General features: G+C 32.3%; 2 protein-coding genes across 4 annotated transcripts; both read left to right on the top strand.

Annotated features, from left to right (window-relative positions):
* The first annotated feature begins 1,201 nt into the window (after window positions 1–1,201).
* LOC120188362 lies at window positions 1,202–7,442 on the top strand. Of its 2 annotated transcripts, none has more exons than XM_039191814.1 (4): window positions 1,202–2,064; window positions 2,148–2,198; window positions 2,287–2,359; window positions 7,249–7,442. In XM_039191814.1, the coding sequence occupies exons 1-4, from the start codon at window positions 1,379–1,381 to the stop codon at window positions 7,417–7,419; spliced, it is 981 nt and encodes a 326-aa protein (XP_039047745.1). In that variant the 5' UTR covers window positions 1,202–1,378; the 3' UTR covers window positions 7,420–7,442. The 2 variants fall into 2 exon arrangements, with proteins under 2 accessions (XP_039047745.1, XP_039047744.1); XM_039191813.1 differs by having other exon boundaries at window positions 7,246–7,442.
* Window positions 7,443–10,584: 3,142 nt separating this feature from the next.
* Window positions 10,585–11,854, top strand: LOC120188370 (protein NETWORKED 3A-like). 2 transcript variants are annotated; one of them, XM_039191819.1, is made up of 2 exons: window positions 10,585–10,728; window positions 11,151–11,854. In XM_039191819.1, the coding sequence occupies exons 1-2, from the start codon at window positions 10,626–10,628 to the stop codon at window positions 11,753–11,755; spliced, it is 708 nt and encodes a 235-aa protein (XP_039047750.1). In that variant the 5' UTR covers window positions 10,585–10,625; the 3' UTR covers window positions 11,756–11,854. The 2 variants fall into 2 exon arrangements, with proteins under 2 accessions (XP_039047750.1, XP_039047751.1); XM_039191820.1 differs by lacking the exon at window positions 10,585–10,728 and adding an exon at window positions 10,964–11,073.
* The last annotated feature ends 2,013 nt before the right edge of the window (window positions 11,855–13,867 follow it).

The raw sequence follows: 13,867 nt of genomic DNA, 5'->3' as shown, positions 1-13,867 counted from the left end.
TATCTCCTAGTTGCATCACCATCCCACTCGATCGTCTTTGCATGATAGTCCTAAAGCTTTGTACACCATCGATGGTCACTTATCCTATAGCTAATGATCATATCTATTCAATCAACTATCAAATTATTGTTAGAGCGATATTATGATCTAGGATAAGCCGTAGCACGTAGATATTAGGAACCCTTCAAACACTTAATTCCACCGTCCATGTCAAATAGGAACCCTTCAAACACTCAACCGAACTAAACGCCCAACATCTCTCTTCTATAGCAATTTCATCTATTTATACCTAAGCACACACTTATGACTTCACACAACTCCTCCATGAAAAGTCCTTTTCTTTCTTGTTTTCTAGAGAGAGGGGGGTGGACAGCGCATGTTTGATAAGCTGGAAAGAAAAGAAGAGCAGCTTTTCAGAAAACGATTGGCAGCTAACAGAGGCCATTGAAATCAAATAGTATTAGGTCACTTGTTCCAAGTTTAAACACCAAGAGAAAGAAGATAACAAATGAGAAGACGGAGAGAGAGAGGGTGGGTGGCACATGCTATCAGCAACGAATGTCCTACCAAGCAAGCCCGATTCTCGAGTCATGGGGAAACACCATCATGCATACCAAAGTTTCCCTATTAAAATAACCTCCAAATAACATACTCCTTATTCTTGACAGGTAATCTCATTATGCCTTGCCACTCCTCTGCAGCCATTGGCACGCAAGTTCTTGAACTTGTCCTCTTGCTGTCAAGAATATACCACATAATCAGATTACTCCCTGCACAGAACTGACATCAGGCTCCTGTAAAATTACTATGGAGAATAAGTTGTTTATTAAATCAATTTCATGATTACGATACGCACCAACCAAAAGCACGAGAGTCGTCTGATCTTTGGAACAAATTTTGGGGACAAAGGGACGGCGTGATGGGGTTTTGTTGTTGTCTGTTTTAAAACATTCTAATTGTAGTTTAATTTTATTTTTGTAGAAAAAGATAGACATTCCCCATAGCCTCCCATTAGGACTTAAAAAGGACCTTTTTGTGATATTTTAAAAAGAAGGCGCCTTTAGTGTCATTTTCTTCCTTGGAAGATGCCCTAAATTAAAGGTGTTTTCCTAGGGGACCCTGTGGGTACATATATTTTTTCCCCCATTAGAAAGCAGGTGGAACATATATTTCGTCTTAATAAAGTCAAAAAACTATGATGGTTCGACCACCCTAAGAGAATATATACAGATACTATCATTATTTAATCAATATTCCTCTCCCTCCATCTTCCCTGCAACTATTTCATCTCCCCCACAAGCTTCCAAACCAGGAGAATTTTAATCTGATATATGGCAATCACCACAAATTCCTCTTGTTATATTCAAAACTTGCGGATATGATCATGGTTCCTGCCGAGAACCTGTCCAAACGAAATCATCTTCCTCGCCACGGTGGCGACGGCCTCGATATTTACGGTTGTAGCGGTGGCAGTTGTGCAGAGAATTTGAGCCTTAGGAGGTATGGATATCAGAGTGAAGCTTGCTTAGGATCTGTAGGAGCTAACCACATGGCCGACGATGCATCGAGAACTAATAGTCTTAATGAGGTAGGCTCCAGCTCCAAGGATTACAATCATCAGGAAGAAGAAGAGGGAGATAAAGGTTGGCTTCAATTAAGTATAGGAGGTTATCACGCCACAAGAAATCATCATGCCAAGCTTGACCACGGCGATCATGGCCGAGGGTTGACCGGATTCAATCTATTACCCCGCGGTGGCTCGCATCGAGAAAGTCCGCATATGCCGGAGTTTCGAGCTCCGATACATCCACTGGTCATGCAAGGTTTTGCCACATCTTTATTCCTACAACAACAAGAAGAAGGAAGCAGCTCCAATACATTTAAGCCTATAGCAGCAGCCGCTTCCTCTTCGTCGTTGGTGCCGTCGGGCTCCTATTTTACCGGACCGTTCCGATTGCAACCCGGCATCGATGTCGCAGGACCTAACTCGGATGTTAGAATCATTGATCCACCCAGAAGACCCCATTCTGGCATTTGGTTTATGTTACAAGCATCAGAAAATCAGTAAGAAAAGAAATGGACTTTCTTTTAAATAAATTAGAGTTTACTTTCTGACAAAATTAACTTCTTTTCTTTGAACATTTCAGAGCAAAAGAACCGTTCTTGCCTCAAATACCAAAGTGCTACCTGAGAATCAAGTAATAATATTTCATCCCTACCACTTCCTTTTCTTGTTTTCTTAACAATTATTTCATGTTCTTGGCTTCATCTGATTCAAAAAATCAGGGACGGGAAGATGACAGTACGGTCGGTAATGAAGTATCTGGTTAACAAGCTGAATCTAGACAGCGAATCCGAGGTATTACATGCAACTCCTCTGATTGTCTTTAAAATGCTACATTTCATGTTGAAAATCTTGCACGTCTCATTAACAAAACTAAATGCAGTGAATTAATATTCTCGTGAATAATCACGATTATATGACTTGGTTGGTGTTATAGAGACATGACAGGAACCTCAGAACTAAACGCATCTGTCAAACTGTTCTTGTTAGGTGGGAAGTACATCTCATTGTTAGTCTTTTAAGCCATAACCTATTGTCCTTAAGATTGTCCAAATCTTTTTTGTTTTAAAATGGTTATAAACTTGTTTTAGTTAGCCATGACTGCTCTTAGTGAAAGGATTAGGGCTCAACTGTAGAAGATTAGAGATGATATAGAAACTTACCAACCACCTGCTTTTTCTCAACTCCAAATAGAGAATCACTGGGTTTCCTTTTTCTGTAAATGTGGTTTACTGTTCCTCACCAGAAACTTATGTGAAAGTAACGTATCAATAATCAACATAAGCAATGTATTGTGCGGAAGGAAAGGGAGAACATATAAAATAATCAAGTGCAAGAAATGAGTGAGGGTGTTGTAAGTAATTTGTAAGCAAAAAATAATTAAATTGAGATTAACATAAATAAATCGTACAAACAAATAGAACTTGATGTAATTTTGTCTTGTCTACCTCTAGGAACGAACGAAAGAAGAAAAAATTTACTATAAACACATAGATAAGAAAGAGTTTAAATATATGAAATTTCATGTATCACAATGACCACAATATATTTCAACATTCTTACAAGATCTCTCTCTCAAACATATATCCCATCTCTCAAACATATATCCCAGAAGCATTATATCACTATGATGATTCTCTCTCGCGTCATCCTCATACTCTATATTTATAGAATCAAATATTTAATCATTAATAAATGTTATTTCATAGGAGTTTTTACCCAAATAAACTTAATTATTAATTAATCTTCAACCATTAAAATTACATCAAAATTCAACTTAAATATTAACTAGAAATTGAGTCAATACATAACATGTGCCTTAAAATTCACATCTTGACCTGAATGACATGTATTTTACATCAAATATAACCCTTACTTGAAGCAGAATTCATGGAAACTGATACAAATGACCTAAATTCAGAAAGGAAGATACATAAATTCTTAGTATATACACTTCAAAAAAGTGTATAATCATTTACATTGTAATTCTTTTAGGGTTTGGACGCACGTCTATGTATGTACTCAGTGGCGAAGAAAATATGTACGTAAACAGTCATTATCATAATAATTTGTGCACGAGGTACATGCTTCTCATGCACACTTCATAATCAAATACAATTATTTCATCTCAAGCAATAATGATGATAATGTTAAAGCTTTCTTTCATACTAATTAAGCATCATAATACATAACCTAAGGATTTATATGCATAATACAAGACAATAGCATTTCATGTCACGCATGCTATGTAATATGGACAATATAGCTACTTTAAAAAATATATACATGCACAAGTCATAGGGAAGAATATTGCAACTTCTTCTATGCAATTTCTGGAATAATATGATAAAATGTCGGTCCAAATGAAGAATTATTTGATAATTTATTTTATGTGTTTTCTTAAGAAAATCTCAACGCGTTTCACAGCTAAGGCAGAAACATGAATTAAGCTTTCCCCAGCTGTTAGCTTAGTTTGACATAAGCTGCTCTTCTGCTAAATTTACGTGGAAGGAGTGCATATTTAAAATTATTAATCTTTCTTACTTATTCACAACACACATATATCTTACATATACGGATGTTCGTATTTAGAACTTCTAGAAAGAACAATAATTCATTTTACCACTGAAATCACACAATATATTCTTATATTAAAAAATATGTTAAGTTGCATAGATAACATATTACATGGTTAGTCATTTAACTATTTGTTATTTTTTTAAAGCATATTGATTTAGTCAGTCATACTATACATACTCTTCCCCCCCCCCTCCCCATTTTAAAGACTAGAATATTATCCTCATATGAATATATGGCATCCTCGACATTCTGTTTTTGTTTATTTTTTGTCGTAATATCATCAATCATGTGTTGTTAGTATCGAGTATTTAGATTGAGGTCAACTCTCATTTTATATTATTACTATATACTAAATCACGATTTTTGCTAATAAATTGTTATAAATTATCGACTTCCATATAAATATTTATGTGTATTATATAATAATATCATCTGACATACACGATAATTAAGTTGAATTTAAATAAAGTAATGATTTGATCTTAAAACGTAAAACAAATTATCAATAAATTAAGAGAAAAAAGTAAAAATAAAAAATCTTTCAATTTCAGTTTAAATAATGATTCCAGAGGACATGATACAACATTAATTAGTATTTATGTCGCATTATATTGTTATATAACACACATAAGTATTTACGTGGCATGTAATAATCTTTTAACGATTTTATTAACATGATATATAATTAGAACATTTAAAAGTTTAAAGAAACTAAAATGCATGCATCATTTAAATATTTATGAACAAGTCTTTCATATTTCATCAACACTAGGAGTGTTTACTGTTCGGTTAAAATCGAATTAACCGACCGAACCGAAATTTCGATCGGTTAATTTTAAGTTCGGTCGGTTAACATTTAATGGTTTTTTTTCAAATTTTGGTTTAGGTTAATTCAGTTTGAAGTTGGTTAATTAACCGAATTAACCGAAATTATTAAATATTTAATAATATATATATATATATATATATTATTTAGCTTTAGGGGTGTTTGAACTCTATTTTTACCGAATTAACCGAATAAACAAAAAATATAAATATTTAATATATAATATATTATTTATAAATTTTAGTTAATTCGGTTAACCGATCAATTAACCGAGTTTAGTTCGGTTTGGTTAAATTTTTTAAGAAAAAAATAGTTCGATTAACGGTTAATGGAAAAAAATTCGATTAATGGAATTTGGTTGGTTAACCGAATTACCCGTTTGAACACCACTGATCATCATCATCCAGGAATGGATCAAAGGGGCAGGTGGGTGTAGTCATCCATTGTGAAAATTTAAAATTATTATATATTTTAGATTTTTTTCTATATATTTTCTATTGAATATCTGTTTTGCCCCCTTTATTTTATAAGTTTATCATTTTTAAAATTTTAAAAATTTATCCTTTAACATAAAATTTTGTGTCTGTCCATAACCCGTCCATTTAAACAAGTAGTTTTATATTATGCATTTAATGTTTAAAAAAACAGTTACTACTAATTAAAGGAAATAAAATAAAAATAAAACAATTTGGAAGCATAATTTGACCTTTTAATAACTTCAAAGATTAGGGTTTAGTTTGAATTTTGAAACGTGGAAATTATAGAAAGCGACGTGAAGAAGAGGTGCATGAGATGCCATTGTTGTTGTATTGTATGTGACAGGTGTTAGAGAATTGAAGTTAGGTTTTGTTGGAATGAATATATTGTATAATATAAAAAAAAATCTTGCCTGTTCTTCGCCGGGCTTTCAGGATCCATTACAAATATTTTATTTATTTTTTATTCCTACGGAATTTGAATTATTATAAAAGGTAATTATTTAATGTATTTAACCCCACTAATTAACATAAAATTCTATGGATTCATGATTTTGGCTTACGAGAAAAGTCTTGGTGGGTCACGTAATGATTCCTTTTTGGGATCGTGGAATTAAATGGCAGTTTTTGTTTTGTTTTGAGGACAATGGAAAGCTAAACATATAAATTTTAATTTTAAGTGTAAAGGACAAGTTTGGGAGATATGGGGGCATACACAAGACGTCACCTACTCATCATGCATAACTTCATAAATACTTACATATATTTTTATAAAAAATTTACTGATTATATATAAATACATAAAAGAATATTTTGTTGTTATGAGTAATCATATTTGATCGGTTGTTCAAATTGTTCATCTTTGTTCTTCTATATTCACTTAGGTTATGAGTTCTAGACCTATTACGAGGACTCTTCTTCCTTCTCTAGAGTCTTTCATTCCCCTCTTCTCTACGTAATATTAGAATTATGATTAGATTTAGGATTTGTTAAAAATTATTTTATTGTTATTTTGGACACATCAAATTCTTTCTAAACATGAATCCAACCGATTCAAAACACGAAATTTATATAAAAAATTGACTTTATCAGATTAGATCGAAACCAGTTAGATACGATATTTTTTTTTTATCATTCTTGGATCTGAAACATATTTAAACCATGTGGATCCAATTATAAATCATATGTATTCCTATTGCATACAATTCAAACTTGATAGGTAAAAAAATATATTATATCAATAAAATTTAAGAAATTATTTATTTTTTACTTAAGCTCTCACTGCAGTAACTATGCACATATTTATAAAATGATTCATGTGTTTCTATATGATGTATTCATATTTGATTTGTCATTTAATGTTTAAATGAATAGTTAAACTAACGAAAAACCTAGATTAATATTATATTGATTCTTTGATGAATGAATTATAAGCCTTGGATGTTCAAAGACTAATCTAAAATTTAAATTATAGGAGCAGTTCAATTACCCTATAAGAGTGGAAGTATATATTTGTATAGAGTGGTAGATGCAAGTATTGTCCACGATGGGTACGTGTCTATCTTGAAATTTTAGTTTTTTTATGTTAATTCATTTTTTAATGTTGTCCATCCTCAAATTTTATTTGTGTTAATTCCATACGAAAAATTTATATTATTAATATACATGTGTCCATCTTAAAAATATTTCTAAATTCTTCGTTGCTTTTATTATTATATATATAATACATAGCTTCAAATTCTAGCATGGAAACAAGTTTAGGATGGGCATATAATGTGGAATTTGGATTGGTGAAAAAGCAGGTGGAGATAAGGTGCAGAGAGGAAGAGCTTCAACCATCCTTAACGTTGCAGCATGTGAGAGATGAAATATGGAGTAATACTTCAAGAGACGGCGTCGCTTTGCTTCCACATACCTCAACTCCACCTCATCACCCCAATCTCATGCTTCTGCACTATGGTAGGAAGGCTTGAAACTTGAATTCAAACACATTTATTTTTAGGGTAAAGTACACAAATAGTCTCTCGATTATATGACATTGTTTTGTTGAGTTCCTTGACTATTAAAAGTTACAAATGATCCCCAACTATAGATCGTTGATTTGTTGAGTCTTCTGACTGTTAAAAGTTACAAAATGGTCATCCGACTATTCATATGTTTCAAACTCATCATTTTATGTTAAAAAATTGATGAGCGTCTGGACTTGACGTTAACCTATTAATTGGGATCTATGATAAAATATGATCATAGAACCATTTGAGTTATAATTTATGGATCAACTCTTCGTTACACCATGTCATTCGAGTTAGTGCTTGAAATATTATACTGTCGAGTCAGTGCCTTGAAAGCAATGGCAGTGCCATTAGACATCATGAAAATATTATTTTATCACATCTCAATCGACATGTTATCGATCAGCTCAATCAGCCATCGATTTTTTAATAGAAAAGAACAAATTTGGAATATATGAATAGTCGGGTGACCATTTTGTAACTTTTAATAATTAGACGACTCAACAAAATAACGCCCTATAATTAAGAGATCATCTTATAACTTTTAATAATCAGAGTACTCAACAAAGTATCACCCTATAGTCATGAGACCACTTGTGTGCTTTACCCTTATTTTTATTTTTTTAATTTAATCGGTCATAATTTAATTCTCATATTTGTAATGTAAGTTATGCCCGTCCCTAAATTTATTATCCCGAGCCTGTAATTATTTTTTTTTATTTTTGTGGGCAAATAACGTAACTAAAATTGAATTTGCAAGCTCTTTGGCTTTATATTTAATTATTTACATTATTTCTGTTACAAAATTGATTGCCATGCAAAACAATTCCATTAATCTCTTTACAGTCCAATCCTTACTCACATTTCCTTATAATATTCAATTTAGTCCTTTAGTCACAATTAATCTTGATTTCTTTCTATTACAAATTATTCAAATTTAATCTCGAATATAATTTAAAATTAACAACTGAATAATATTTTTGAATCGTCAGAAAAAATATTAAATCGATTTTCGAGGTATTATATTGTGTAACTGTATAAAGACTTGATAAATTAAAGAGCGACTAATACATATATTTCAATGTGATGTGGTTCGATTTTTCAAATCTTATCAGTCAAGTAAAAAAATACAGCAATAAATAACTTATACAAAGTAGATGTCTTCACAACCCAACAAAAATGATTAATTATTTTATTAATTCCATGAAATCAACACGAAATAAGACTCGATAATGGATTTCTCCATCAAAGTTGTTAAGGTAACATAAACTCTCAAGTCATAGTTCATAGACTTGAAAATATATCACATCTCCAATCAGATATAAAAATCAAGGATCTTTATTTACATTGTAGCAATGCTCGAGTCAAGGTATGATCAGAAGATGCTTTTTAGACTTATTGATCAACATATTTATTTTATTTATTTTTCATTTTTTTTCAAATAAGAAAGTAGGGAAGGATATCGATATATTTATACTGTTTACTATTTTTTTTCTCTTCTTTTATTTTTATTTTGTAATTTCTTCTTCTTCTTTTTTGATGACGTAGCTTGAGTTCATTGTAATTTGGATCAATGTAAACCCTTTGATCATGATGCAAACATAAGAGATCAACAAAAATAAGGTCTAATATAAAAAATGTCTAAACTATACCTCTTTTCAGGTACATAATTTTTTATAGTTGATTTAGGTGTCTAACATTTTTAATGTTATCATTTAGGTGCCTAAACCGTGGCAAATGTTAAAAATATTCCGTCAACCACTCAGAATACGACACGTGGTGCATTTATAAATTTTAAAAAAATTATTTAAAAAAACTTAAAATTATTTTTATTATTTTAAAAAAATCCTCAAAATATTTCTAAAATCTCAAAATCCTTAATCTCAAAGCATCCAACCCACCTGCCAGTCGACCTCCGTTGCTTTCGCCCCCACCGACCACCACCTACCCACCCATTTTCGGACGCCAATCCTAGCTTCAAAGCCTCAAAATACCTAAACCCAAATCCCTAAATCTCAAAATACCTAAACCCAAATCCCTAAATCCCAACACCCATCTACCCCAATCGGTGGGTGAGTAGTCGGCAGGCTGATGGCCGACGTGTGAGTGGGTGGTCACCGACGATGGTGGTGGTCGGCTAGAATTGAAGGTCTTAAGGTATTTTATGAAAAATAGGAAAAATTATGTTTTTTTTTAATTTATGAATTTTATTTTTTAAATTAAAGAAAATTAAAAAAAATAAAGTTACATGTCAAATATTGATTGATTTGATTGATTTATTGTTAACAGATTTCTTTTAACGGCCATTATGATGCATACACCTAAATGATAACATTGGAAATGTTAATACCTAAATTGATAAAAAAAAAGTTTAAACACCTAAATGAGAAATATTTTTATATTAAGCCCAAAAAGAATGATCATTTTGACTTATAATGTTGCCTGATTTAAAGGATGTAATATAAGAATCAAAACAACAAACTTAAGGTCAATCAAAGCAAATTAGACAACATGGATTTGAAAGAAAAATGCACACCAACAAAGAAAACATTCAATAGAACATATGAAATAAAAATGCAAACTAATTTTTTTTAACAATTCCTTCCAAAGAGAGATAAGAGAATTTTCACTCCTAAAAGATACTAATCTCACAACTGGAGGAGGTGTCAACTAAGAACTTTTAACCACATGCTTTATAAATTATTGATAATGTGCATTAAACTTTTTAAATGCCCAATTAAACGATTTTCACTCTCTTATATTTAGACCAAACATTGTCCTCAAATATTAGGAACAAAATTCTCCTTCCCTCCTTCGTGTAGATATTATTTAGAAAAATATATTTATCTCCTATAAAACTATAGTCTAAGATTCTAATGATATTCAAATTTCAAATTCAAAATTAAAGCGTAAAAACCGCTTAAATAGATAATTAGAGACATTTCCTTAAATTGGGCATAATTAGAGTTATTTCCTAAAAATAGATAGTTGAGCCCCATATACAAATCTTAAAAAAATAATAATCAAATTTCAGTTAAATCAAATCAATTTTTATAAAAACAAATAATTTCTAGAAAAAAATCGAATAAGTTAAATTTTACTCCCTAATAGGGTTGTCCTTGAAAATTTTACAAGGCTTGCCAGGCTGAAGAAATTGCTACCTTTACATGGATAAAGAAGAGCAAGAGGAAGAAGATGCTGCTCTACTTTCTCGGGTTGACAGCCAAGTTCTCCGTCAGCAATCTCAATGGCTTCAAACTATTCTTTCCGGTAAAGATATTTTCTTTATATTTTCTATTGATAATTCGTCTTCCTTCATAAAATTTTATAACTTCGCCCTTAACATAAAGTACTGCGTTCTGGTCCGTCCCTTCAAGCAAATATAGCTGTTGCATTTGCTTTTGCTTCAATGAGAAACAAGCCCCATCACCTTCCTTCGCCCACACATGAAGGAAAATAAAAGTTTTACTTCAGTCACAAGCATCTCTAACCAAATTTTCTTTAGCTCTGTGGGGTTGTTTTCTATAAGAGAGATTTACTATTGTTTCAGTTCTCAGTGGAGACTGGTGATAGATATAGATTCAATGGAACACACTAATGTCACTGCCTGTAATGGTAATAGTTATACTGCTGTAGAATTACTTCGATTCATGGCTTGTAATGTACCAGTAATTATGTGTGTTTGTATGCAGATTTGGATACGAAGAACAATGCGATACTTAGCATTATCGTGCAAGACGACGGAGATACGTTCGCCAAGAGGGCTGAGATGTATTATAAGAAGAGACCCGAACTCATCGAAATGGTTGAAGAGTTGCAGAAATCGTACCGCTTGTTAGCTGAGAAATATGACCAGTTGAGATCCCAAGGAATGCAAAATCATGTTCATGGTGAGGAGGATCGTAACAGAGTTCGATATTCTAATTTCGATACTAAATCCACTGCTGGAGACCATGATCACGAGATCGAATTCGATAAAGATCCCTCAAATGGGAAAGCTGAATATGGCATGTTCACTGCAGCTGAGTCTACCAAGAGCTCAAAGGTGAATCCAGCAGATGAGCAAATGAGTAATGCTACCACCTGCAATGCGTTCCAGCGCAATATAAGTGATGATTCTCTACTAATGGAGAATAAGTTGTGGAATGAACTAAGGTTCAAGGTCTCGGAACTGGTAGAGGATAATTTAAGCCAGCAGGCTGAGTTAAGCCATGAAGTTCCCAAGAAAACTCGTTTTCGATTATCATGGTTGAAGAGATTCTTCTGTGGAAGGAGTATGAAATCAGATGATAGTTAGCTACCTAACTAGGCAATTGTTTTCTCCTGGACTTAAACTTAAAACCATTTTCGCGTTTGATCTGTTACAGTTTATGATTGCTAATTTATACTTCTATGAGGATTTCTGAACTACTATTATGATGTAATTCTTTGGGTGATAATGCTACATTGCTACTAGTCTCAGCATTTGCATCTAGCCTTGCTTAGATAAAACTACATGCTAGGATTTATGATTGGAGAATCGATCACCGTACATATTGGTGTTGACGACGACGTTTGAATTGCCGACTTAGTTCTGTGTTCGGCAATGCATCGATAAGTTGATCGACCGAGGAAGCATGAGAGACATCATCGTGAAATCGTTGGTATTGTTCTCGTGCATTGTCAAGAATGCATCGGATGGAGGTGTACCCAACGTTCAAGGTGGTGATCCATATATGATAGGTCGGAGGTTCGAGCCCTCTATACGCAAACGCTCATGTTTATGTAAGAGCCTTCATCCGAGGCATTCATAACTTTGTGAATCGTCTACGGTCTCCACAGAGCACATGAGATGAAACTAGTGATGGGTATGGATCTGAACCCGATGAGTTTCAATCCGATTCAACTTTATTGAATTGTGAAAAATTGGGATTGGGTCGACTCGGGTCCAGTTTTATTTTTTAGATTATGAGTTTGGATCAGATAGAATTTGAGTTTAGGGTGAAAAATTTTATCTGAATCGAAAAATAATGTAATTATACATTATATATTTAAGAATAATTGCAATAATACTCTTTTATTATTTTGAATTAGATTCCTATATTATCAAATAAAATTATATATATATAAATATATATATATTTATTCCGAATCAGGTGCGAATTTTATCTCAATAGATGACTCGAGTTTCGGGTCGATAGAGTGACCTTAAATCCGAGTCAAGTCGAATTTTGGATGGAAAATATACTTTTATATGGTCGAGGCGGATCGATTGAGAAAATACTTATTTTAAGTCACATTGGATGTAATTTACTTTTATTTTAAATTATTAATTTAAGAAAAATAATCGGTAAAACTAAATGGTTTATTTTTAAATTTGATTAATAATTTTAACCTCAGTTGAGCTTTAAATGTCATGTATGCAAAGTTAATGCGTACAAATCTTTGTTCGACAAATCTCGACCCTTAATCGATCAGTTTAAAAGATTTAACATTTTTTTTATTAATCTTTCGTATCGATTTATTGACTATTGATGTAAATTGATTGTTATAAAGATTTATTATAAAAATGATTCACTCAATCTAATTTATTTTGTCTATAACTTTAGAATATATAATATTTAAGTTTGATTCACTCATGTATCTTACAAGTTAATCCAATAATTTATTATTAGATAAACTATACGAATGATAACTTATATTTTTGATCCGTTCGATTTAAATTACTGATTTTATAAAAAATAGTTTTATTCTTTTATATCTGTAAAAGATTTAATTCCTCGGCCGTTAACTTATAAACGGATGTCTGGGTTGATAATTAAACCAACGTTATTAGGTCTATGCCGGTAAGAAAGACCACTTTTGAATAATATTGGTAAGAGAGTCTGCAACTTCAGCGCGGATTTACATGGCGGAGACGAGGTTTGATAACGAGACGTCGATTATTATAAAACGTTTATGTATAAAACAGCAATCGTTGGTCGATGAACTACCAAAAACTCGTCTTCCCCCATTTATTAAAGAGAAAATAACCTCAGTGACCAAAAATGTCTTATAATATACGATTTTAATCATTTTTTTTAGATTTGCCAAAATGACCAACTAAATCGCAATGCGATTGATAATTCGCAACGCGATCTCCGGTATCGCAAATCAATTTCCAGACTCGTAACGCGAACTTCGACTATAGCAACGCGAACTTGGACTATCGCAATGCGATTTACATATTCGCATTGCGATAGTCGAAGTTCGCGTTGCGATTTTCCAAATTCGTTGCGATAGTCGAAGTTCGCGTTGCTATTTTCCAAATTCGGTGCAATAGTCGAAGTTCGCGTTGCGATTTATTCCAAATTCGTTGCGATAGTCCAAAATCGCAACGATTGGTGGTATTGCATTTGTTTCTTAAGAATTTTCTCTAAAAAGATAGTAT

The sequence above is a fragment of the Hibiscus syriacus genome, unplaced genomic scaffold, assembly GCF_006381635.1.
Source record: "Hibiscus syriacus cultivar Baekdansim isolate YM2019G1 unplaced genomic scaffold, ASM638163v2 tig00116944_pilon, whole genome shotgun sequence".
Taxonomy (NCBI): domain Eukaryota; kingdom Viridiplantae; phylum Streptophyta; class Magnoliopsida; order Malvales; family Malvaceae; genus Hibiscus; species Hibiscus syriacus.
The sequence above is the reverse complement of the archived record's forward strand: the minus strand, read 5'-3'. Positions and strand labels throughout refer to the sequence as shown.

Bases quoted from the DNA above. Each gene is read 5' to 3' on its own strand.
- LOC120188362 (XM_039191813.1), top strand. From the start codon at position 1,379: ATGATCATGGTTCCTGCCGAGAACCTGTCCAAACGAAATCATCTTCCT. The intron at 2,199-2,286 runs GTAATAATATTT...TCAAAAAATCAG, and splicing joins AAGTGCTACCTGAGAATCAA to GGACGGGAAGATGACAGTAC. The intron at 2,360-7,245 runs GTATTACATGCA...TTGGTGAAAAAG, and splicing joins ATCTAGACAGCGAATCCGAG to CAGGTGGAGATAAGGTGCAG.
- LOC120188370 (XM_039191819.1), top strand. From the start codon at position 10,626: ATGGATAAAGAAGAGCAAGAGGAAGAAGATGCTGCTCTACTTTCTCGG. The intron at 10,729-11,150 runs GTAAAGATATTT...GTTTGTATGCAG, and splicing joins GCTTCAAACTATTCTTTCCG to ATTTGGATACGAAGAACAAT.